Source organism: Phaethon lepturus, unplaced genomic scaffold (assembly GCF_000687285.1).
Source record: "Phaethon lepturus isolate BGI_N335 unplaced genomic scaffold, ASM68728v1 scaffold17144, whole genome shotgun sequence".
In the NCBI taxonomy this organism is placed as follows: domain Eukaryota; kingdom Metazoa; phylum Chordata; class Aves; order Phaethontiformes; family Phaethontidae; genus Phaethon; species Phaethon lepturus.
In genome coordinates, this window is record NW_010532801.1 from 43858 (window position 1) to 66673 (window position 22816).

Genomic DNA, 22816 nt, shown 5'->3' on the forward strand with positions numbered 1-22816 from the left:
CACATTTCAAGGCAATTTCTCCTTCACTGAAGGGGCTTTCTGTTGACCTGCTGTGTCTTGTGCTTTTCTCTGCCATTAGGAGTGAATGACCGCATTCCTACCAGGAAGGATTTACCATTTAAACCAGCTCTGATAGCCTCTCTGTTTTGCATACATCTAAATACCTTAATAGCAGTGTATAGAACGTAAAATGTGCTTAAAGCCTAATACCAGACAGACAATTCTAAATAACTGCTACTCTGAAAAGTGTAATTGCTCAGGCAAGAATGTGAGATAGAAGGAAAGTAATACAAAAAGAAACTGCAGAAAAATACTAAAGCGTCACACAATTAAGTTATATCCAATAATTCTGAACCACATTTGGCTCTTTTATGCCATAGAGGGGAAAAAAAAGAAGCTAATTTTCTTTTTTCCGGCATGTCAGATAATAATTTGCAGTTCTTTTGCATCATAAGAGTTATCCTTTCCAGGCTATATTTTAGAGAGAAAGAAGAAGAAGAGTTATCGATGGATGAGACTGAACTTTGACCTTTTAAAAGAGCTAACCTACGAAGCCAAGCGAATGATTGAAGGAGTAGTTTATGAGATGCGGATTTATGCTGTGAATTCTATCGGCATGTCCCGGCCGAGCCCTGCCTCGCAACCCTTCATGCCAATTGGTGAGTTTTACCAACCAACCTATCAAGGCTGTCAACCATCTCTATATTCTATATTTAATCAACCTTTTCCTTTGTAATCTTCCTCTTCTCTATCTCTCATTCCTGTTCCTGAGAAGCACAGAGGTTCCGGTTTCACGAAATTGCTGATGAATTTTTAGTTGTTATAATTAGAAGTGTCAGAGTCAAGCTGGATCTGGAAAGGAGGAGAACTAATTGATAGAAATTTCCCTCTCAGCTTCTCCCATTCCCTTACGGGTGCAAATATCACAGTATCCCACCCAGTACTCCCTTAATCCTGGCCCTCTCCACAGCTAAAAGATAGCTGATTAAGAAAATATTTGAGGAATGATTTTCTATAAATAATCCTTCCCAGCACAGCAGTGCAGTGTCTCCTGCAGTCCCTGAGGAAGGAGCAAACTAAAGGAGTCCTCAGGAAGCCTGTCCGCTGAGAGCTTTAGAAAGAAGACCCACAGAAATACAAATAGCTAGAGATTAAAATGACTAGAGTTGCTAAATCTACAAATATCAGCGAAGGGGGACAGCCTGCTGAAGGAGATAATGTAAAAGCAGATGATGCAGTGAAGGGGTCAGAAGGAAAGGACGAACTGCAAGAAGGGTCTCTTAATTCTGGATTTCAAACACACAACGGCTGGTCTGCAACAAAAGAGGGCAAACGAAAACCATCAAGCGGAGCCACTGAAAAAAAAGGTCCAAAGTTTTCATGGGATAGGCAGAGTTTTACTTGATTAAGGATAAAGTTCACACTTACTGCTTCAGAGAAGAGGTTTGGGGTTTTGATCGTGTATTGTGTGGTTGCGTATGCTCTCAACTGCCTTTGCCTCCTGTGTGCTGTTCACAGTCCTTGCTGCCATTTGACTATGAAAAATTTTGACACAGCTGCAGAAAGGAAACTGGGTGATTTTTTATTTTTTTTTTTTTTTTTACAATCGCTTTGGGAACCAAGATCAATTTCAATCAGTTGCACAATTTATAAACGTGTATTTAACTTACCTATATATGAAATATTTCTAATATGTAAAACCTGTTATGTATATTCGGAAGATGTTCAATTTATGTATGCCAAACACCCATTTCTTTAACATGATTGCCCTTATGCCATGTATACTAAATTTTATGTTCCAGCACTCTAAATGTTGTTTTGAAAATTTATCTTTCTGTTTGCTTTTTGGAATCAATGATTTCACAGTAGCATTTGTGTGTATTTCGGCTTCTCCAGTAAGGGCTTTTCTTGACTGTTTTTTAATTAGTAGACAACCGTCATGCTTAGGATGACTGAATTTAGCTAAAAGTCTTTCTGAGCTATGGATTTAAAAAGAGCCATTACACTCCTGTTCTGAAAAGATATGAAACAGCTATATCTAGCTGAAGTGAAAAATTTTCAGCCCCAAAATATTTTCCTCAGGCATGTCTTTATTCAAATGTGCAAATCAGAACTAGCATTTCTGTAAACATGTAGTCATAACTTTCAGTCATTTTCTCCACTGTTAGAGGAAAATGAGTGAAGTCCAATTTAGCCACTGATGAATTTGGTCCTCTGACTGTGAATTTTGTCTAATTACAATCAGGCTGTACGTACAGCATACAAATTGTATGCGTTTTTATTTCTAAACTTTTCTGCAGTCTTCTGCTGACAATTTGCCTCCCTCTACAACTCTTCTTTTTTCATTGGCTTTTACTCATTCGGGAGTATATATGAATAGGAATAACTATCTTAACCTCTCGTTCCCTTCCCTGTTATAGGAATCTTGTGCTGCACTTCTATTAAATGAAGTATTAGGTGTTACATTTTACAACCGAGCTCCAGCTATATATATTTTGTTAAAACAAATAGTGGTATTCGATTCAGCTCCTTCTATAGCCTTTGAATTCACACAGTTATATTGCCATTTCTCAGAATTTACTTCTACGTATTTCCTTATAGCTCCTCCAAGTGAGCCAACCCACTTTACAGTGGAAGATGTTTCTGACAGCACCGTTGCCCTGAAGTGGAGACCCCCTGAGCGGATTGGAGCCGGGGGATTAGATGGTTATATTGTGGAATACTGCAAAGATGGATGTAAGTAAGCATGAGTACTAGGCAGCAGCAACTGAACGTTATTAAAATACTACAATTGCAATAGCTTCACTGCAACATTCCAATAAAATAACCACATCCAGTACCATTAAATTTGAACTCTAATCTATGACTAACGTCCTCGCCAACCATCTTACCACGACATGACCGTAAAACCGTGAAAGTCAACCTCAATCATAATTTCATCTGCACAATCAGCATAAACTTTAATACGGAAGAGTACTACAAAAATACCAGTGCTGCTCTGTAGTGGCTATTATACTTTTGTAGCATTGACGAATTGCATATTCCTTAAAACCATTATAATATCATGCCTGTAAGAACATCAGTCAAACTTTCAAGTAACTATTACCTTATCTTATTTAATACTTGTGTGGTCTGATAATAAAAGAGTATAACTGCACCATATCTACAATACTCAATTTACTGCGATGCTACAACATAATATTTATGTCATAAAAATCAAATTAAAAAAAAAATTATAGTCACTTCACTCATGAAATTTTCTCTGACACTTGGCTCAATTGCCGTATAACCTAAACCAGGGTTTTTACAGGGTATAATTCATCCAGAAGTAATTTATAGTCTTTAATGAGATATCATCATGGAATTACCAGAATCACTATTTCATTGTCATAGAAGAATGATTTTATCAGTCATATTTCTGTGTCATTAGAATACATAGGGAAACCCTAAAAATTCTGTTCTAGAGTGTCAACTGAGAAGTGAATAGTAAATTCCAACAGTTATGTGCTCTCTTATTGTTTTCAGCATATGAGGCTCTCATGAATCTGTTTGAACACCCACAGGAGATATACTTATTTCAAGAAAAAAAATAAATTAAGGATTCACTTTCTTGCTAAAAATATTTCCAAAATTCTCTCCCCCACCTCCTGCTAATGAAAATAAAAGTAGAGGAGCCCCACAGCTCTAAGGTCTATAAAACAGAATGCCAAAGGAACTACCCAAAAATGATTCCTTTACCCCTAGCTATTTTGAACAAACAAAAGTGTATATATTTCTTAACTCCATGTGTAAACACATCTTCTAGATCCAGAGTTCTTTTTCGAGCTTAGTTTATTCCCTTTAAGTGTGGTATTGCATGTTAAATTCATTTTACCCTAACACAAACTTACTTTCAACTCTAGACAAGGCATCAGTTTGGAAAAATAGTTTATTATTACGATATACAAATCCTGTACTTGCAGCTACAGAATGGATTCCAGCTCTTCCTGGCCTAACTGAGCGCACCTCTGCACTGATTAAAGACCTGGTCACGGGGGACAAACTCCATTTCCGTATAAAAGCTATAAACTTGGCTGGTGAGAGTGGAGCAGCAATAATCAAAGAGCCCGTTACTGTTCAAGAGATCCTGCGTGAGTATCTAGACTGAATAGATCTTATTAATTTATTTTCTCTGGTCAAAATCCTGTTCATGTACACATGCAGAAAAACTCCGAGACTGGCAAGCCTGTGCTGCCTTCTGAGAGTAACACCCAAACAGCTCTTTGACTTTGACTAGGTGCCCAATATCTTCTGATTCTGAGAACATTACTATACTGGCCAGGCCTTATATTTCTAAAGCATAGCTCTTGAAACAAAATCCTACTTCTTACTTTCAAAATACGGACATTTCGCCTCTCGTAATGGCACTGTCAGCATTTGAGACACATTTCTTAATATTTAGCTCTTTCCTGGAAAAGCTGTTTTATTACTGCAAAATTCGTGTTGGCTACAGCAAGAGATCTATTTAAAAGCAGTTATCTGTACTTGATTGTCCTAGGTTATTAATTAACACCCTGTGTATCACCCAACAGCAGTAGATTATAATTCATTTGACTGGAGTCCAAAAGATATCAAGAGCTGCTAATAGTGGATTCCTCAACCTTGACTCACACACCGTGTCTGCCAGAGTCTCAGGGACAGGAAAACGACTCAGTGTAAATGAAACGAAGTTGTAGTGCATCTCAAAACTAAATGGACATGAAGACGGATACTCCAACTGTATGTTAAGAAATTCTTTCTGTAAATGACTAGGAAAAGAATAAGGAACACATAAAGAACATAGAAAGCTTTCCAGTGAGGTAGAGGAAAGCAGGGACAAGATGAAAAAACATGCACTAAGGTCCTCTTTTTGTTAGTGAAAAGTAAGCTGCTACAATAAGACTCCAGTCCTTCCACCGCAAAGAGCGAGCTATAACTGAATGACTGTAGAAAGGTAAAGGAAATCCATCGATTGCTCTGCTTTCTGGGTAAGTCCATAAGTATCTCCAAATGAGAAATTACAAGGAGCTGCACTATCAATACAGCAATAGATTAATCACAGTCTGTAATCACTCTTTTACTCCACTACACCCTTTGTTCCATCCCTTCTACTGAACTGATAAAGTTCTCCAGAGAAACAAAGTCCACATAGAAGGCTCACATCCAGCGGAAGTGACCCACACCTGGCATTTCACATGTGACAGTTTTACAAATCCTGCTGTCATTGAAACCTGCTCAGTTGTAAATATATAACTGAGATTTGCTACTAAATCTGTATCCAGCAGTCAAACACATTTGAAAATACTTAGAGAATTAACTACTCCCCAACTGTATACACAGTGTTTGCACAATTTCCTTATGCTTACAAGTATCCAAGCCTTTCTTCTTTGGTGTTTTGTCTTATTTGTGCTATAAGTAATATTTCAAATTATTAAAACCTTTATATTTATGTCATAATGCTTAACCGCAGAGCGTCCCAAAATCTGGTTGCCACGCCATCTCAGGCAGACTCTGGTGAAGAAAGTGGGTGAGACAATCAATATTGTGATCCCTTTCCAGGTATGTATCGGTTTCTATTTTGTCATTGTTATTTATCATTACTTATCTAAAGTAGTTTCCCTTATGCAAGTTCCCATTGCTTCACTGCTTAAGCAGTATTACATGAAGTATAGATGACAATTTAAAAACCCTCTCAAACATTAAAGCAGCAGGGCGAGGGGGAAAAATCACTCTTCTCTCAGTCACAATTATTTTTATACAGTTTCTTCCATAATCCCTCCTTTTGGGGAAAAAGAAAAAGTAAGTGCTGTAAGTGCAAGCCCGCTCTTGCTTATTGAGCATGAGATGCATCTTAAAGACAGAAGTACACAAAAGTGTAAGAATTCAACCAACTACTCTTCTGGAGCCAAGGTACATGATGGTACCGGGCAACTTCTTTGCCAAAAGTGCGTATGCTCGTTTCTGAAAGGCTGACTACAGGAGTGTTTGTGCATAAACAGAATATCACGACTGGCCCTATATAGAATACATGTGTATACAAAGAATAGCTGGGCTATTACTGTAGATGAGCTGAAGGTGTAAAATACACAGCATGCCACAGATTATCAAGAGTGCATGCACCTAACTACACGTGCCGCTATGGCATGCACAAAATTGCTAAAACGTACACACAGACTGACCTAACGAATTACCCTGCCTCTGCATTTTCTACAGCTGTATAAGCAACAAGAATAACTATTCTTAAAAGACCACATGCATTTTTTTCATATGAAGGACTATCGTATCAATACAGTGAAAGAATTAGTGTGAAATGAGTGAGACATAGGAAAAGAAATTGTAAATTGCAGATTCTGGCTCTGACAGAGATATCTTCAGTAATAATAGATATATCATTTAATCTAGTCCTCATTTATAATCTGAAGAAACTAAAATTTCTCTGCTGTCCAGGGTTGACATTTATGAATATGTAATCACCGTTATTAGTGAAGAGTTTTTAAATCCTCATGTAAAAGACGCAGGAGATATGCGAAACATTTTTTCATCAAGGGAGACATACATGCACACATTACCTACGTTTTTTTGTTTGGGCAGTACCAGCAGGGGAAAAAAGAAATCTATATAAGAGCAAAATCTATGTAAAATAAAATATACATGTCTTTTGCCCTGTGGTTACTGGGTTACATGAAAAGTTGCCTTTTCACAAAGATATGCCTAATCAGTAAACAGCTGCAAACCAATACGTGGAGTAACTGCCTTGAATTACATGCTTGCACTACTTTGACATAATCACATGCTTATTTTTTTCTTTCGCGTTTCTTATCTCCAAAATTGCTAAAATGGCCCCATCACTGAGGTCTAGCCACATGCAAAATTCAAGATTTTACATCTGATATGTCTGAGTTAGTCTTAAGAAAATTAAATTAAATAAACAGGTATTTTCGCTGCTTTGATGCCTGAGTTGAAGAAAATTTGCACAAAGTTGACAAACTATTCCATAAGCAGGGGAACTGATAAAGTTTGGCATACTACAGATTTGTGTCTTATGTCCCCTATATTACCATCTTCCCAGCACTGCAATATTCCCAGAGATTTGCCAGTTCTTTGCCCTACTCCCCTAGGTAGTTCTAGCTGACGTGTCCTCAGCTCCCCGGGCCAGAGAAAGTACATGTAGCAACTAATCCAGAGCTTCACTTATCCTGCCTGATCATTCAGCTGTTGCCAGACAAAACGGATGAAGATCAAGTCTTCCCTGACTTTTCCTCAGTGGAGACACTAACTGAGATTTCGGTATTTCAGCCTGTCATCAGTTTTCACAGATCTGTACTAAGTTAACTTTAGAGATTTCTAGTGCACTGTCAAATTTAGCTGAGATGAATCAACTGATTCAAAAGTTGAGTAGCTGACTGACAGACAAATCACGTGTGGGTATAAACTCCTCTCTCCTAAAAGGTAAGGCTAACAAAAAATGGTAAAATTGATCCATCAACACCAAATTTTAGCCTGAGAACAAAACCAGAGGATTTTAATTCAAGAGGTATGTTTTGAGTGAATTAAATTTGTAATGGTGTTGAGTTGCAGCTGTAGCTACAATTCTTAATACTGTAAAAACTATTTAGAATACGCAAAATTGAGGATCTTTCAAAAAAAGCAAAGCAAAAAGAACAACTCACTTTACATTTTGAAAAGGTTTAAATCAGTTACTATTTCTATTGAAGAAAAAGACTTCTAAAGTCTTCTAAATCATAAGTCTAAATCATATCAAAGTAGATATGATTGCAATCTTCAAGTCACAAAAAGGATATAGGAGAAAATACATAAATACTGGAATTACTGTGAACCCTGAGCTAGGGAACACAAGCAGGCAGAATATTATCTAATTAAAGTGTAAGTCAGTGTCTTCTACTATTTACAGTTCTGAGATATGTATTAGGAACGTGCTCTCTCTCTGTTTATGCTTTTCACAGTCTATAAATATGAGTATGTGAAAACCAACACTTTGAACACTTGCAGTCTTTCACTGGCACTTACAGAACCTCAAAAAAGAAGGTGCTGTGAGTGAATATATCTCATCAACCACACTAGAACAACAGCAGTAGCAAAGCTTGATTTATAGTCAAGATGTTTTTTATGGTAAAGATAATGCTATGGTTTCTCGTGCCCACTTTTGCCAAGATATGCAGGAACAGATCCTCAATTCACCTCATTACTCAATGCTCCATCAAGAACTATTAAATCTTGTGATCAGTCTGAAAACCTAGCCAAGTGTTTGACTTGACAAATTAGAAACTTAAATAAAATTTCCATATACTTATAGTATTTTAAGAGATCATTTTTATTTTAAAAGCATTCCCTTAGCCAAAATTTTCAAGAAGAATCCTCGTATCCTTTACAAATATACACAAGTGGAAAGTAAAAGAGAGTCAACTCTTGTCAAGTCACGTCCACCAGTAATCAGCCCTGGATATGGAAAAGAAACAAAACAAAAAAAAACAAGCAACACATCCTTTCACTTGTTCAAGCATTTCTACTATACCTTCCAGATGAAGGAGGGAAGCCATGTCTTCCTCTAATAGGTTTTGGTAAGGGTTCTATGAAATGAGACCAGGGTGAAGGAACACTAGAACTCGACAAAATAATCTTGTATCTAATATTTCAGAGCTACAGGTCTGAGGAGACTATACTCCTTGGCAGAAAGCAGTAAGAAAATTAGTTACCAGATGGGGAAAATGGAAGATCCCAAAACATTTCTCATTCAAGGTTTATTACCAGCCCTGGTATAAAATCAATTACAATATATCCGATGATTTAGATGCCAGAGAAAATAGCATCTGTTAAAGAATAGCAATTTCTAGATGTTTTAGTAGCCCTTTAAGTGTAATTTTGGATGGATCTTGGCCTGACTCTTATAAAAGAAGGTGGTTTTTTTTCTCCTAATACCAGAGAAAAATAAAATGATGCTGCAGACTTTCTCAGCAAATACCAGACAAACCTGAAAAAAAGGTGCAGCAAAGCACAAAGATTTCTTTTTATTCTGCCTACCTCTAGGCACCTAAACCAAGAGTCTGAGTATCCTAATCTCCCTCTGTAGCCCAAGGAAAAAGACACAGTCTTACAGAGTACGTGCCAGACACCCAGTGAATTGAGGAGCCTTCCAGAGGTGCTCTCTGCTGTTTTGGAGAAGCGGAGGGCAGCGTGTGTCCTAATTTCAGTGCCTTAGACTTCAGTTCCAGCGCAGCCCAAGCAGGTCTGACTGCTGGTTTGGATGGTCTCACTTTCCCTCCCTCCCCACTTGAGCTGCTCCTGACATTCACCTAGCCCTGTGTTGCACTGTTTCACCATGTTAATCTGGGAGAAACTGAAAAAAAAAAAAATACAAAGTTTTTTTCTGCTAGGTTGACTATAAATACAGTTAACAAATACGGTATGGCCCTTTTCTGTTTTCTTGGGATCCTTGGTTTGGAGTTGTCCTGTGGAAATACTACTCAAATAACTTTTGAGGAACTAAATATTATCTACCAGTTTTCCTGGAAATGGCTGAGTGACAGTGATGTAAGCCACAGATATCTTACTGATTCCACAATGTCGTCTTTCATGGGTGTAGAACGCTGACTGCTTAGGTTGACAGTCACGAAAACAATTTTTGCAATGCAGAAAGAATTATACAGTGTTTCACATCTCAAGATTTCAAGACCGTAACAATTTTTTGAAAGATCTTAAAAATTCTTGTGGATAAAGAATCAACTGTTTTAAGAAAGGGAGGAGAAGGGGGGAAAAAGCTAATAAACTCTTCAGATGTTAAAGACTTACGTTACTTAATAATAATTGGAGCGAGATAGATCAACTGTTGGCTTCACAGGGAAAAACAAGTATATATTTTTTTTAATTTGTTCTCAATATAATTTCAGTCTCTTCTCTAACTAAAATGGCATCCTCAGGGCATGGTGCCACTAAACCACAGAGATGGGAGCAAATATTTGTCTGCAAGAAAACAGAAATTGGAAAGTCTTTCAAGAGTTTACTATCTCAACTTTGCATATTAAATCAGGCTTTCTAGACCTACAGATCACTAAAAAACAGAAAAAGTGAAAAATGGAAATCTATTATAGCCTAAAAAAAATTAATAAACTTTTTTTTTCCTCGCCAGGGTAAACCAAGACCCAAAATCATTTGGATGAAAGATGGTCAAACTCTAGACTCCAAAGACGTGGGAATTCGGAACAGCAACACGGACACAATCCTTTTCATCAGAAAGGCAGAGCTTCATCACTCAGGAGCATATGAAGTCACTCTTCAGATAGAAAACATGACTGATAAAGTTGCAATAACAATGCAAATCATAGGTAAGAGCCTGACAACATCAAAATTAAGCTTATGATACAAAACAAAACAGTGGACGTACTGAGGCAACCCAAAGAACCAGCTGCCTCAGAATCCCTTCTCTGACAACGGTTGACAGCAGATGACTAGGACAAAGTTCAGAACAGGGCTAGCATGTCACTTTATTTTCCTACTATATTTTCCCAGCTTGAAGTGATCTGTGTCCTAGAAACGTGCAGAGGGAGAGGAATTATCTGTGTGTCCCATAGCTCTTGAGGGATTTTTTTTTTTCCTTGCATGATTTTATGCAGTCAGTTTTTAAATCCAGGTCTAGTTTCAGAATCCAAATATCCTTTCGAAAGGAATTTGAGTTTAAGTGCATGTACAACTGCCTATTTGGTTTGTTTTGGGTCTCTCCCCTGATAACCTCATTTGATGTCGATACAGTTTTGTATCAGAAAAAACATGAATAATCATTTATTCACCTTTTCCATGCTGCTCATGATTCTGTAGCCTTCAGTGACACTCTCCTGAATTAACTTTATCAAGTTTTAGACTTTTTTTGTTTATTTTCAAAAAATATGCCATTCCATCTCTTTGATCATCTTTATCACCCTTCTTTCTACCACTTTGAGAGTGATAGAAAGAATTTGAGAGTTCTGGTGTTCTTGGGAATAGACATATTGTCCTCAAGGAAGGAAATATGAATCCTGGAATGGATATACTCTTACCAGGTTTCTTCAGCAGATAAGGACAGTGGAGATAAAATCATTGCACTATATATCCCGACTGTTCCAATAATTAGAAATTACAACAAGACACGGTCCTGATTTCCAGTTTCCTGAGTTTGGAAAATTCATGTTTAATGCCTTACTCTGTTAAGAGTGTCTAGTTAAGCCTGACGCTTAGTGGAGGCTTATTCTCTATTATACAATTGCTAGTCTCTTTTCTAGTGTCATTTTAAAGGAATGCACTTCCAAAGTTTCTGTAACTTCCCTTGGGATTGAGAGATATATTCTGAGATCTTGCCCACTCAGATTTCTTTAATGCTCAGCCAGATTTCTCCTAATTACAGCTCTATGTAACATTCTTGATAATTGTTTTTATTTCTCTTTCCCCACACTTTCACACTGTCATCCCAAATTTCCTCCAATGTATCAACACATTTTAAGAACATGTATTTTGGCACAAAAAGAGTGTTTAAACATAACTCCTAATACTTTGGAACTGAAGATGTAATGCTGACTGTATCCTGCTTAAAGTTTTATAAAATAACGTTGGCAGAATGGGTATGCAGTGGTGCCAACAGCAAACAAGAAAGGCATAACAAATTGGAGCAAATATGACTTAATACCACCAGCTGCTTCTGCTCAAGAGGTTGGCTGCAGTTCTGCAACAGCAAAATAAGTAAATGGCAACTAAAACAAAATAATCCCAAGGGACTCGGATAAAGGGGAGTAGTGCACCCTATACACCAAAATAGCTTTCTAAAACTGGGTAGTGACTCCAGATTCTAGCACATTGCTCCTACAGCATAGTACCCAGTACCTTCCACCCATTGTTTGGTACTGTAGAAAAGCATAAACACAGATACACGTACCATTGTCAAAGAATTATTTCATATAGAAAATGAATGGCTGAAAAAAGGTAACTAATCTTATCACACAGATTAATATATGTCAGAGTTGGAGGACAGGTATTAAACATTTTACTTCTTGGGCAGATTGCTCAACTGAAAGTGAATAGATAAATTTCACTTAATTCCTGGCCAAGAAGAGAAAGGGCTTGTAACATACGCAGATGCTTCTGCAACCAAGGCATCTACCCTGATTCTTGATTCTGTCACTCATCAGAACTACCTCTTTTCAATTCTGTCAACAGCACTGTTTCCTCTCCAAATTTTGTATTCTCTTCGCAGGAGAGAAATAGGGGTTATTCAGGCACTCTTTCTATACTACTAGTAATGCTTTAGGGGCTGTAGAATGGCGTGCTGAAAAGCCAGCCCAGCTTTCAGAGACATTATACGGCAACCCGAGACCTCCTGCGGTGTCTGTTCGTAGCTAACTCCCCTTGGCAAATGTCTACTTGATGAATGAGTAGCGCTTGTAGCTTCAGCCCTTCTCTTTCTTGGAGCAAGGCAAGAAGGCAGGTAAGCAAAAGCTCTGCTGCTATGATGGAATATGTAACATCCTTGATAATTGTTTTTACAGGAGGAAACACTTCTATTGCTGCCATCACCTGCCCTTATTGCCAAAACAATTGCTGCGGTTTACTCTAGAGACCTAGAAAATATGGACTTTTACTATGGGAATATAGTATATTTCAAACACTTATAGGAAGGTCTTAGATAATGAAAATATCTCCAATCTCTGAAAAATACAGTTCCCTCAACTTTTTTCTCTCTCCAAATGAATCAATAAATGGTGCCTTCCATTATGTCTTCTATTGACCAAAGCAAATCTCAGTGCTATATTTTTAATTTTTTTTAACTGGAATTATTTATTGTTCTCATTCTTTATTATTTGAAAATGTAAATTATAATTCCTTGTTGAAAGATAATTCACACTTTATGCCTTCTTCCCACTCTATAAAATTCAGTAATATGCAAAAATCCCCAGATGAGCTTGTGCTGAGGGTAGCAGAATATTTCCCCAGAATATAAGTCCCCACTCTAACACAGTACCCTACAGAGAAAAATAATTAGCCACAGATGCATGACTAGGATTAACTTTTCCCATCCTCTCTTCAAATTACCAGCTAGAGAAGTACTGGTTAGTACTGAGAAATTAATATTCTACAATTCTACAAAGGAAGTTTGAATAGATATAATCTTGCGGATTGCACTATCCCACCAAACCACAAAGACGAAGAATATAAAAAGCCATTTAGCAAATGTATCCATCTCTACCTTTTGTGAGGTTGTCCTTTACAAAGCCTTACAAGTACTGAGGTTTTCAGGATGCTCTTTTTCTTTATTCCACCCACCTATACCACCACAGTAGATGTAATAATTTATTTAAAATTAAAAAGGGATTATTTAATAGATCATTGACTTGTCAGCAAATTAATCCAATAGCAGGTTAAGGCTTAAAGTGTTTTTCTGTTCAGTCATACTCTGAAATTGTTCTCCCCAAAAATCATACATAAACACATACGTAAGAATGTCTTAAATATAGATATACACACACACATTCCTGAAGTGTAACTCTTCCAATAGATAACTGAATTAACAAATGACCTGCCATCCCAGTGTGTTTAGTTTTGAAGGGAGGTGCCCAGATAATTGCTTTTAGGTAACCAAGGCACAGGCTTCAAAACGTATCTGTCCAGTGAGGCCTCCCCAAAAAGTGTTCTTCTTCCTTTCATTGCACCTAAGACTGTATTTTTCTTTCATTTATCGATCTCTTCCTATAGTATTTAAACGAACTACCATCGCCAAGATCTCCAGTTTTTGCCAAAGCATTGTGTAAGCATTCCCTTAAAACAAAACACAACTGTTGTGTAGATATATCTGTAGGTAAGCATGCAGGAAAAATACTCGTGAAACTAGGCAGGTACTGTGGAGGGTTATAACAGTAGGTAGACTTGAAAATAATTAACAAATTACTAAACATCATAACATCTGTCTACTATTAAATTACAATACGCTTATTGAGGGCTTGTAGAGCTTTGCCCACTGAGACTGTTGCAGTTTTCATACCCACACAGGTATTCATATGTAGTATACAAAATTCTTCTCTTCAAATCAGAATAGATTCAGTGATTTCTGTATAACGAAGACACACATCTAGAAATATATCCAGATTTTTTCTTTGAAGTGGTGATTCAAGATGACGACAAATACATTTCCACATCCTCATAAGCAATGTTGTTCATCTGACGACACACTACCATTCCCTACTTCAGAAAAAGGGAAGAAAAAGAAAGAAGGCTTTACCTGAAGTTGGTAGCTGCTAAGAAACACAGAAGACGGCAGCTTTTTCTCCGCAGTGTTGGTGTAAGAGAGGAAGGAAGAGGGCAATCAATGGAATGGGAGCAATGCATTCCATATTTCCTACTGAACTTCACGCAGTGTTCTAGCTGCCTCCAGTGTTCAGCAATCTGAAGGAGGACAAAAAGGGTTAAAGCTAATTCTAAAGCAGTCTTTGAATCCGAAGTGTGCCAGCGAAAAGAGAATTAGCACCTTATGCTTTGACACAGAAAGTCACAGTTCTCCTAATAACAGTCAAAGGCTGGTTTATCACTGGTGTGGATATCCTTCTTTAAGGAATTTAATTACAAGCAATCTATAGTTACATTCCTTTGTGCTTTGCTTGTCTCAAACCTACATCCGCCGGATTCTAACTATTTTCTTAACCTTTTCCAGTTTAGCTACAAAGAGGGGAGACAGTTTCCATTCAGCTATCTGGAACGATCCCAAACTATTCTTCACTTAATGACAACTTCATCTACCCAGGCCTAATGATCATCTCCCCAACAGGCCCTGTAGCTGAGATGGGGAGATGATCTACATCACGCCAAGAAGGGGAGCTAGCATCTTCAAGTTAAAACAGCCAGCAGCATTACTTAATAAATCTAACTTAAATGTTACAGCATTTGACTAAACAACACTGGTTCAAATCTGAATGATCTTTAAAAGAAGGAAAAAAGAAAATTATTATAATTTTATAATATATATTCTTCTATATATCTCCAGGTATCTTAAAATGGACATAGACTTCTGTACCTCTTTGAGCATTTGTTCTTTTTCTAGTTATTACAGACAAGTGTCACTAGTGGGCAAGCACCGAGGCAACAGGAGAGAGAGTCAGGTACATTCCCAAACAGCCACCCATATACACCCAGTTGCCTTTGTTGTTGATATTACTATCAGTGTACCTAAATGCCTGAGAAATTGCACCGAGGTAACAAAGCAAGTAATAAAACTGTAGTAAAAGAGTTAATCACACCCACCCAAACAACACAAACTTCTTATTCCATTTTAAGGAAGAGTTTGTCTGGTTCCTCTGTTGCTAATTCTACTGCGTTGTCTATGTCTAAGCAGGTTTCAGCTTCTCAGAAGAGTATTAAGAGGGTATTTGAAAATTTCCCAACTTTCCTGTTTACAGTTTCAACTTCGCATAAATGAAGTGTATTGCTATGGAACAATTATAGATCGCTATCAAGTTCTATTTTTTCCCTGCACGGGAGGAAATGACGAAGCTCTTAGATCTTGAACCAAAAGCTAAGGGTTTTTTTCATGTCTCCTCTGCAGACAAGCCGGGTCCTCCTCAGAGTATAAAGCTTGTAGATGTCTGGGGATTTAATGCAGCCTTGGAGTGGACACCTCCACAAGATGATGGCAATGCACAGATCTTGGGCTACACAGTCCAGAAAGCTGATAAAAAGACAATGGTAAGAAATTGCACTGAGTCAGTGATTTTTTTATGAAGTTTAAACTACTACCTGCTCTGGGAACACAGAGACTTGAGGAAAACAGCTGAATTTGTGACTCAGTTGTGTATCCAAGGTGTCCTATGGCATACTGGAGGCAGTTAAACATTGAAGAATAGAATCTAAAAAGAACCAAAAGGCTAAGTATAGAACTGTATAAAATGCCTGGTAGAAAATGTAAAAAAAAAAAAAAGACCTAGCCTGTCCCGTCTCTGGTGGTGACTGGACAAATAGCTCTACTCAGAAGGTGGAATTATATTTTTTTTTTATTTGGGATTATATTTTTCATAAATACAGGGGAAAAAATGAAGGGGAGGGAGGAAGAGTTAGACTTGAACTCAGATGCTGGGCATACTAGGGTATACACTGGGAGAGGTATGTATGCCAGTCAAACTGGAGAACGTGTCTCTCATGGAAGTCCCCATCAAGTAGTCATGTTCTGAGGACACATCCTGTAGCAGGTTCCCCAGATAGGAGTAGGGCTAAAATGTAAAGAGGGTTGTGGGGGGGGGGTTCCCTCAAAATGCAAGTATTCATATATCTATCACATCAGCCAGAAAAAACAAGTAAGAAAATAGATCATCTGATCTTCACGGGACGCAACATAATATTCATTTCACAGGCTAGTGTTGAATACCTGTCTTTTCCTTGTAGCGAGAAGCATCTCTCCATACCAAAACTAGCACCATGCCTGACCTCTCATAGCACCTTTCTAAACAGTATAGTCTTCTTACAGGAATGGTATACTGTTTTTGATCACTATCGTCGCACAAACTGTGTAGTGTCAGACCTGATTATGGGAAATGAGTATTTTTTTCGAATCTTCAGTGAAAATTTGTGTGGATTGAGTGAGACTGCTGCAACCACCAAAAATCCTGCCCATATCCAAAAAACAGGTAACATATTCTTCAAAACAAAGATCATAAAAGCCACTAAGTAACAGAAGTAATACATTAGTAAATGGAAAATACAGTATTGCTAGATGGACCACGACAGATATTTTCATTACCTTAGCTACTAGCACGTATAAAGTATTTTAGCACCAAGACCCCTTATCTAGACAGATCTGTACTAACATGAACATCTGTTCAAATAATATTTAATCACACAGTCTTCCTAAACTATATTATTTTCTTAAAATAACACAACTGAGGGGTTATATTTACATTCTGGGGTTAAAAGTTTAAGATGTCTGTGGTGAAGACTTCCCCTGCAGACATATGGCTTTCATATTTTTAACAGAAGCTGAAAACCCATAATTGACAGGACCTTTGACTTCAAGTAAAGCATTAATCAGGAGATGTGTTTTAGAGTGAAATGAACTGAAAGATTTGTAATATCATAAATGCCATAGCTTTGAAGCTTCTCTAAGTCATACAGGCATATTAAATGACAAATAGATTGTACACGAGTCAACAGAATTGAAAACGCAGCTCTTACTATTTTGTTTCTTTGAATTGCAGGCACCACTTATAAGCCACCTAGATACAAAGAACATGACTTCTCCGAGCCTCCTAAATTCACTCACCCTTTAGTAAACCGCTCTGTGATTGCAGGATACAACACCACGCTCAGCTGTGCTGTAAGAGGAATCCCCAAGGTACAGATTACATCAACTGTCATTGCAGCAAGCCAATATATGACTATATTAATATTTCATTAATATACGAAATATGTTTTAATATATGACTATATTAAAAAAAAGTAAAGGCCACCCAATTATCTCCCACCTCACTCATAACTGATGCTTAACCAGGAGGGTTAAGCATTGTGCGCAGAACCAGTGGGGCCATACACTAGAGGGGACAGAGGAAAGGACAGTCATTTCTTACGGTAACACCATGCTGTTGAAAATGTACCATGTGTAAGTAAAATCTACTCACTGAAGAAGGTAAACAACAAAATGTATTTTCAATGTATATTTTGTTCTCTTCAGTCTTTCAAGAAAACAGCAACTAATGTAATATACTGTTCCATTAACCTAAATGGTACATAGGAACACCAGTTTTTCTGTTATGTCAATACATCCACACAACCTTTTGAGATTCTGAGTTATTCTAGTTAATTTTGCCAAATAAGACCTGCTGTCATCTGTGAAGTTTTGGTTTTGTTTGGTTTTTTGTTTGTTTTTTTTTTTTTTTTTTAAATCTCACAGGAATATTTTCTCAGTCCAAATACATTTGTTGAAGTCTCTTCACAGAGTACAAAAAGATGTACTTTTTTGTTAGTCAGGAACAAGCAGTAAAAACTGTATCAGCTGGGAGCTAAATTTAGGTTTCTGAAAAAAGGGAAATAGGCTTTTTGGACTGCAGTGAAGGAATTTACCATATTATGACATAATCTTGTCATAAATTTAAATTAGTAACATCACAAAAAAACGCAGTACCCTTTTCCCTTCCCCTTCTGGCTGCTTGTTTCCAGCTCCTCTCCCTTCCTCACGCCTGCACAAGGATCTGATATCTACACAGGAAAACATGTAAAATAACTGCTCAAAGTTCAAATTGACTCAAAAAAAAAAAAAAGGATTGTCTTAACGCAATTATTTGCTGCAGTTCATTGGATGAAGAAGGAGCTTCAGACAAAAGTCAAGCATAAAAATCTATTTGATGGTTGGACTTTATGATCTTAGAGGCCTTTTCCAACCTTAATGATTCTATGATTATATAAAAAGGAAGCATACCCACGTAAATAGCTCCGAAAGAACATTATAGAAAAAACACCAGCAACTGCAGGCAAAATCCGTCTTCCAGTAGCTGTCTCGGCTCAGATTCATCACGAAATGACAGTGTTAGTAATGATATTCCCTCTTGGTAACTGACCTTTTTGTGCATCTGTATCCATTTCATTCAGTTTCCAAGATTTTAAGGAGATTCTAAAAAAACCTTTGTATTTCACAGCTGGTAAATACGGTAGTCCCAGGCTTTTCAATGTGAGCATGCTTAGCTCATCCTTCCACATCAGCCTGAAGGATGCAAATAGTCCTCATCCTTCAGTACACCTCATACTCTTAAAGCAGCTTTTCCAGATACATTTCTCTACTTGTGTTGCCCAAATTAACCTTAACAAAATGTTTCTGTACCTACTGCAGAACCCTGCAACAGGTCTTTTTCACAGAGAGTAGCTTATGTCGACAGAGCTTTCCAATTCTGAATAACTATGGATTATCAAGCATACCTCAGATATGATCCGTATGGCATGAAAAAGCTACCACTTCAAGCAGAACCAATATTCATGCTGCTGGTAGCAGTGTTGAAATAAAAGACGTATACCCAGAAAGATAAAGAGTCTGTAAAAAAAGAAACAAAAAATTTTGAGGCCGGAAAAAAAGTCCAGCTTTATATCAGATTTTTCATTTTCAAAATTTCATTTATAAAAATTAAAGGCACATTTTCAGGTACCGACAAAACACTATGGCTTGAATTGTTACAGAGCCAACCTCTTTGTGGCCCAGCTGAAGCCACCAGGAACTTTATTTTGAAATTCCTGAAGTCGCTAAAGACACGCTAAACGGTTTGGAAAAGATTCCAGCCCAAACTTTGGCATCCCAAGATGGCCACCCAACATCCGCGGACCTTTATGATGCTTCTGCTCTAATAATCTGTGCAGTTTAATTCCTGTTCTGTAAGATACTTGAAGCATTCAAATATATTTTAATAAGCACAATTAAATAACTCCCGAAGGAATGAATTTGTAGTCAGTGTGTAGGGCTTTTTAAAAATTGCAATAAAATAGGGTACAGACCTACATTTTCTACATGCTATTTGAGAGTTGAAGAACATGCTGAACATTTGAATTATTAGTGTCATGAGTTTGTACTGAATGAGGAGAGGTTCCTTGAAAAAATATTAACACCGCTGTGTAACATATAGCCCTCATAATGCAATAACCTTTGATGGCTACATTAAAGCTGCAAGGTAAGCTGCAAGTCTTCCATTTTCTCGCTCCTATTTTAAAATTCTTCTTTTGTGTTCTTCAGCCGAAGATATTCTGGTACAAAAACAAAATGGATCTCTCCGGGGATGCCAAATACCGCATGTTCAGCAAGCAGGGTGTGTTGACCCTGGAGATCCGGAAACCCACTCCGTTTGACAGCGGCTGTTATACCTGTAAAGCTGTTAACGAGTGTGGGGAAGCTGAAATAGAGTGCAGACTGGACGTCAGAGGTAATCAGATTCATTTTATGGGCGACACTAACACCGCAACGAAGAAAGAGTAACAGGCAGCTAAAAAGAAAATAAAAATCATAGTTCCCCTTTATCCAACCCTGAATTCTCTGGCGGTAGATAAACAGTTTGTTAATTACACCAGCAAGACTGTGGTTTTCATTCGAAAGTGTTACGATGGAATTAGGTTCCTTGCGAGGTCATAAAGGTCTGAAGGCGGACAATTATCGCGCTTCTGACTTAATATTTCTAGAGAAGATACTTAGCGCTGGAATGGAGGACTATCTACAAACACTGCATTGGGGATAATTTCATCATCCTTTGTGCCATACTCTGTTACTGAGAGTTTTAAATTAAGTCATTAGCCGTCAGACATATGTAAAAGGTAGCGCATGTTACATCACAAACATTTTTCACACATTGATAATTTATTTTGTTTGCCAAAAGGGCCAAGGGAAAAAAAAAAATTCCTATGTTTATAACACAGTAAGAAATACTGACTAAATATTTTTGGTAAAGCTGCTACTCTGAAATGCCTACCTAATCTATGCAGCAGCTTATTAAGACAACGCTACTTTCGGCTCAATGGCCAGCTCAAGTATTTCTGTTCAGTGCTGTTTCGTACAGCGTAGACATGGCTCAAAGCTTAACATTCTCACCTTCAGAAGCTTGCTTTAGGAACATTACATCTCCTTGGAATCATCAGATAAAGGCAACGGCTATAAAGCTTCCATATTTCACCCTCAGGACCAAGTCTCAATTTAAAATTAGCATCTTTTAATGTCTGACAATAACTTTTATTTTTTTTTTCATTCTCTAGCACCTCAGTAGAACTCTGAATCTCAGTTCATCTGCAAGCCAAGGTATGAATCAAAATAATTCAGCTGGATAAAGGAGTAATGGCTGTTTGGTTAGGTAAAAGATTAAAGTCGTTAGACATTCATGTTAGAGACTTCATGGAAATTTTATAATGTTGGGGGGTGGTGGTGCCTGTTTGATTTGTTTGTTTTTTCAATAATCATACTAAGATCACATTCCCGCAAGGTAATTTATTTTGTTTATGTTAAAGTTAGGATTTCATGGGTCTCAACCTTTAATACACTGTTCCAGTGTAAAAATACATAATAATAAGAGAATACTTTGTTGATGTTTTTCTTAACTCCGCAGGAGACTTATTTATTAATATAGAGCTAACGAGCATCAATAATTCGTGTGCATTACTTTAACCAAGTAAGCAGAGTTAAAATTACAGTGCATCTAGAAGTGTTATGTACATTTTAGACTTAAAAAAATGAAATAGCTATCATAAAAACAAAAATCAGGTCATGTATTTGACAATAAATCCTTCTCCCCATTCTCTGTCTCAGCATTGGAATGGAACTCGAAAAGAAGAAAATTGAAGAAATTAATGAAGGATAATTGCAGTTACATTTAGGAGTCCTGCTCATCTTAAAAGTCATTTAACATAGTGGTACTAGCAGGCAGCAGTGTCTGGTAGTGTCCTGCTTACTCAGCATAATTTTCAGACAATATTTCCTCTTTTCATACCTCTGTTTTAGTTACATTGCCCCTGTCTCTATGTGAAGAAATTCAGGGAAATAAAGATAAAACTTTTCTCCCATTATATACATAAGATATGTCTGAAAAAAACCAAATACTACAATTTGGTGCAAACCCAGTCCATTCCTAATCTCCAAAACGAACATAAATTCCCCACTTCTACAGTTGTCTCCATTTTTTCTCCTCAGAATTCTGACATTCTTCATAAGAAACAAGTAGCTCAGAATAATGAAATACTAACAAATTATTTGCAATATTTAATCACCTTTCATTATACTGATCTCTGCACAACAGAAAGTAACTTTCATTCCTACTGCTTTTACTGTCTCTGCTTGAAATAGCCACTTCTGTGCTCTTGAGCAGATCTTTGCAGAACCACCACCGAAACATTTGGGAATCTCTGGCTAAAGCTTTATACAGAAAATAGTTTCTTTGATAATCACTCACTACCAGTTTTCTAGCTTTTTAAAAAACACCAGCATAGAATTCCAGTTATTAGATGTTTCTGCAACCGATCGTAGGCATCATGCTAAGCTACAGAGATAATTTTGTACATCGGACGAAACAGTGAAAGATGTAGCAAGGAAGATTATTTGCACGTAAATAAAAAATTTTAAAACAAAAAGCTTGTGATGAATGCAATAAACTTACTGTCATCAAATATTACTGAAGGCTTTTGAAAGTTCATGAATGGCATGTATGTATTTTTGCAGATAATTTTGTCTAATCACATGACACAATAGCATTTCTGGCTTCTCACCTGCTAGTTTGAATAGTATTTGGGGTGGGGGTTTTTTGGACCTGAGGTAGTAATTTCTGGCTGGAAAGTACTTTTTTGTGATCACAATACAAGAGAAGGTGGGAAGGTGAAATTAACCCATCGCCTTTCGGAAGAATCAACGCAAAGGAACTGAAGTAATACTACTCCCCTGCCTCCCACATGCCAGCTGAGATGGGAAAGCGTGTCTGACACGGCATATTAGTTGTACTAAACAAGCAAACACTTCTTCATAATAAAAGCACTGATGATAACGAGATGTGTATTTTGATTATTTTATTATGGCATCAGAACAAAGACGGGTACTCCTCTAAAACCAAAGTGAGCTTATCCAAGGTCAACACTTGTCTGTCGCACGTTGTTATTTTCAACAAATAAATAAAACCCAATGAAAAATATGCAAACAAGTTTACATTTTTTGTCCTTTCGTTTTCTCAGCAACAGTATTATTTGAAAAATAAGGCACATACCACACATAGAAGTCAGAGACATTCTATATTCTAAAGAACCTATGACCAGAACACAGTGGGCTACGAAGATCATCCCA

The 22816-nt window shown here is 37.3% G+C and overlaps 1 protein-coding gene across 1 annotated transcript in view; it reads left to right on the forward strand.

The window, feature by feature from the left end:
- MYBPC3 (myosin binding protein C, cardiac) overlaps positions 1-20780 on the forward strand; it is a 62723-nt gene extending 41943 nt beyond the window's left edge. Inside the window, exons 24-33 of the mRNA XM_010284973.1 lie at positions 471-659; positions 2602-2736; positions 3963-4130; positions 5489-5577; positions 10163-10358; positions 15590-15729; positions 16505-16664; positions 17232-17368; positions 19745-19931; positions 20752-20780. Coding sequence (XP_010283275.1) covers positions 471-659; positions 2602-2736; positions 3963-4130; positions 5489-5577; positions 10163-10358; positions 15590-15729; positions 16505-16664; positions 17232-17368; positions 19745-19931; positions 20752-20762 — 1412 coding nt within the window. The 3' untranslated portion in view covers positions 20763-20780. The remainder of the gene's footprint in view (positions 1-470; positions 660-2601; positions 2737-3962; positions 4131-5488; positions 5578-10162; positions 10359-15589; positions 15730-16504; positions 16665-17231; positions 17369-19744; positions 19932-20751) is intronic.
- Positions 20781-22816: the final 2036 nt, after the last annotated feature.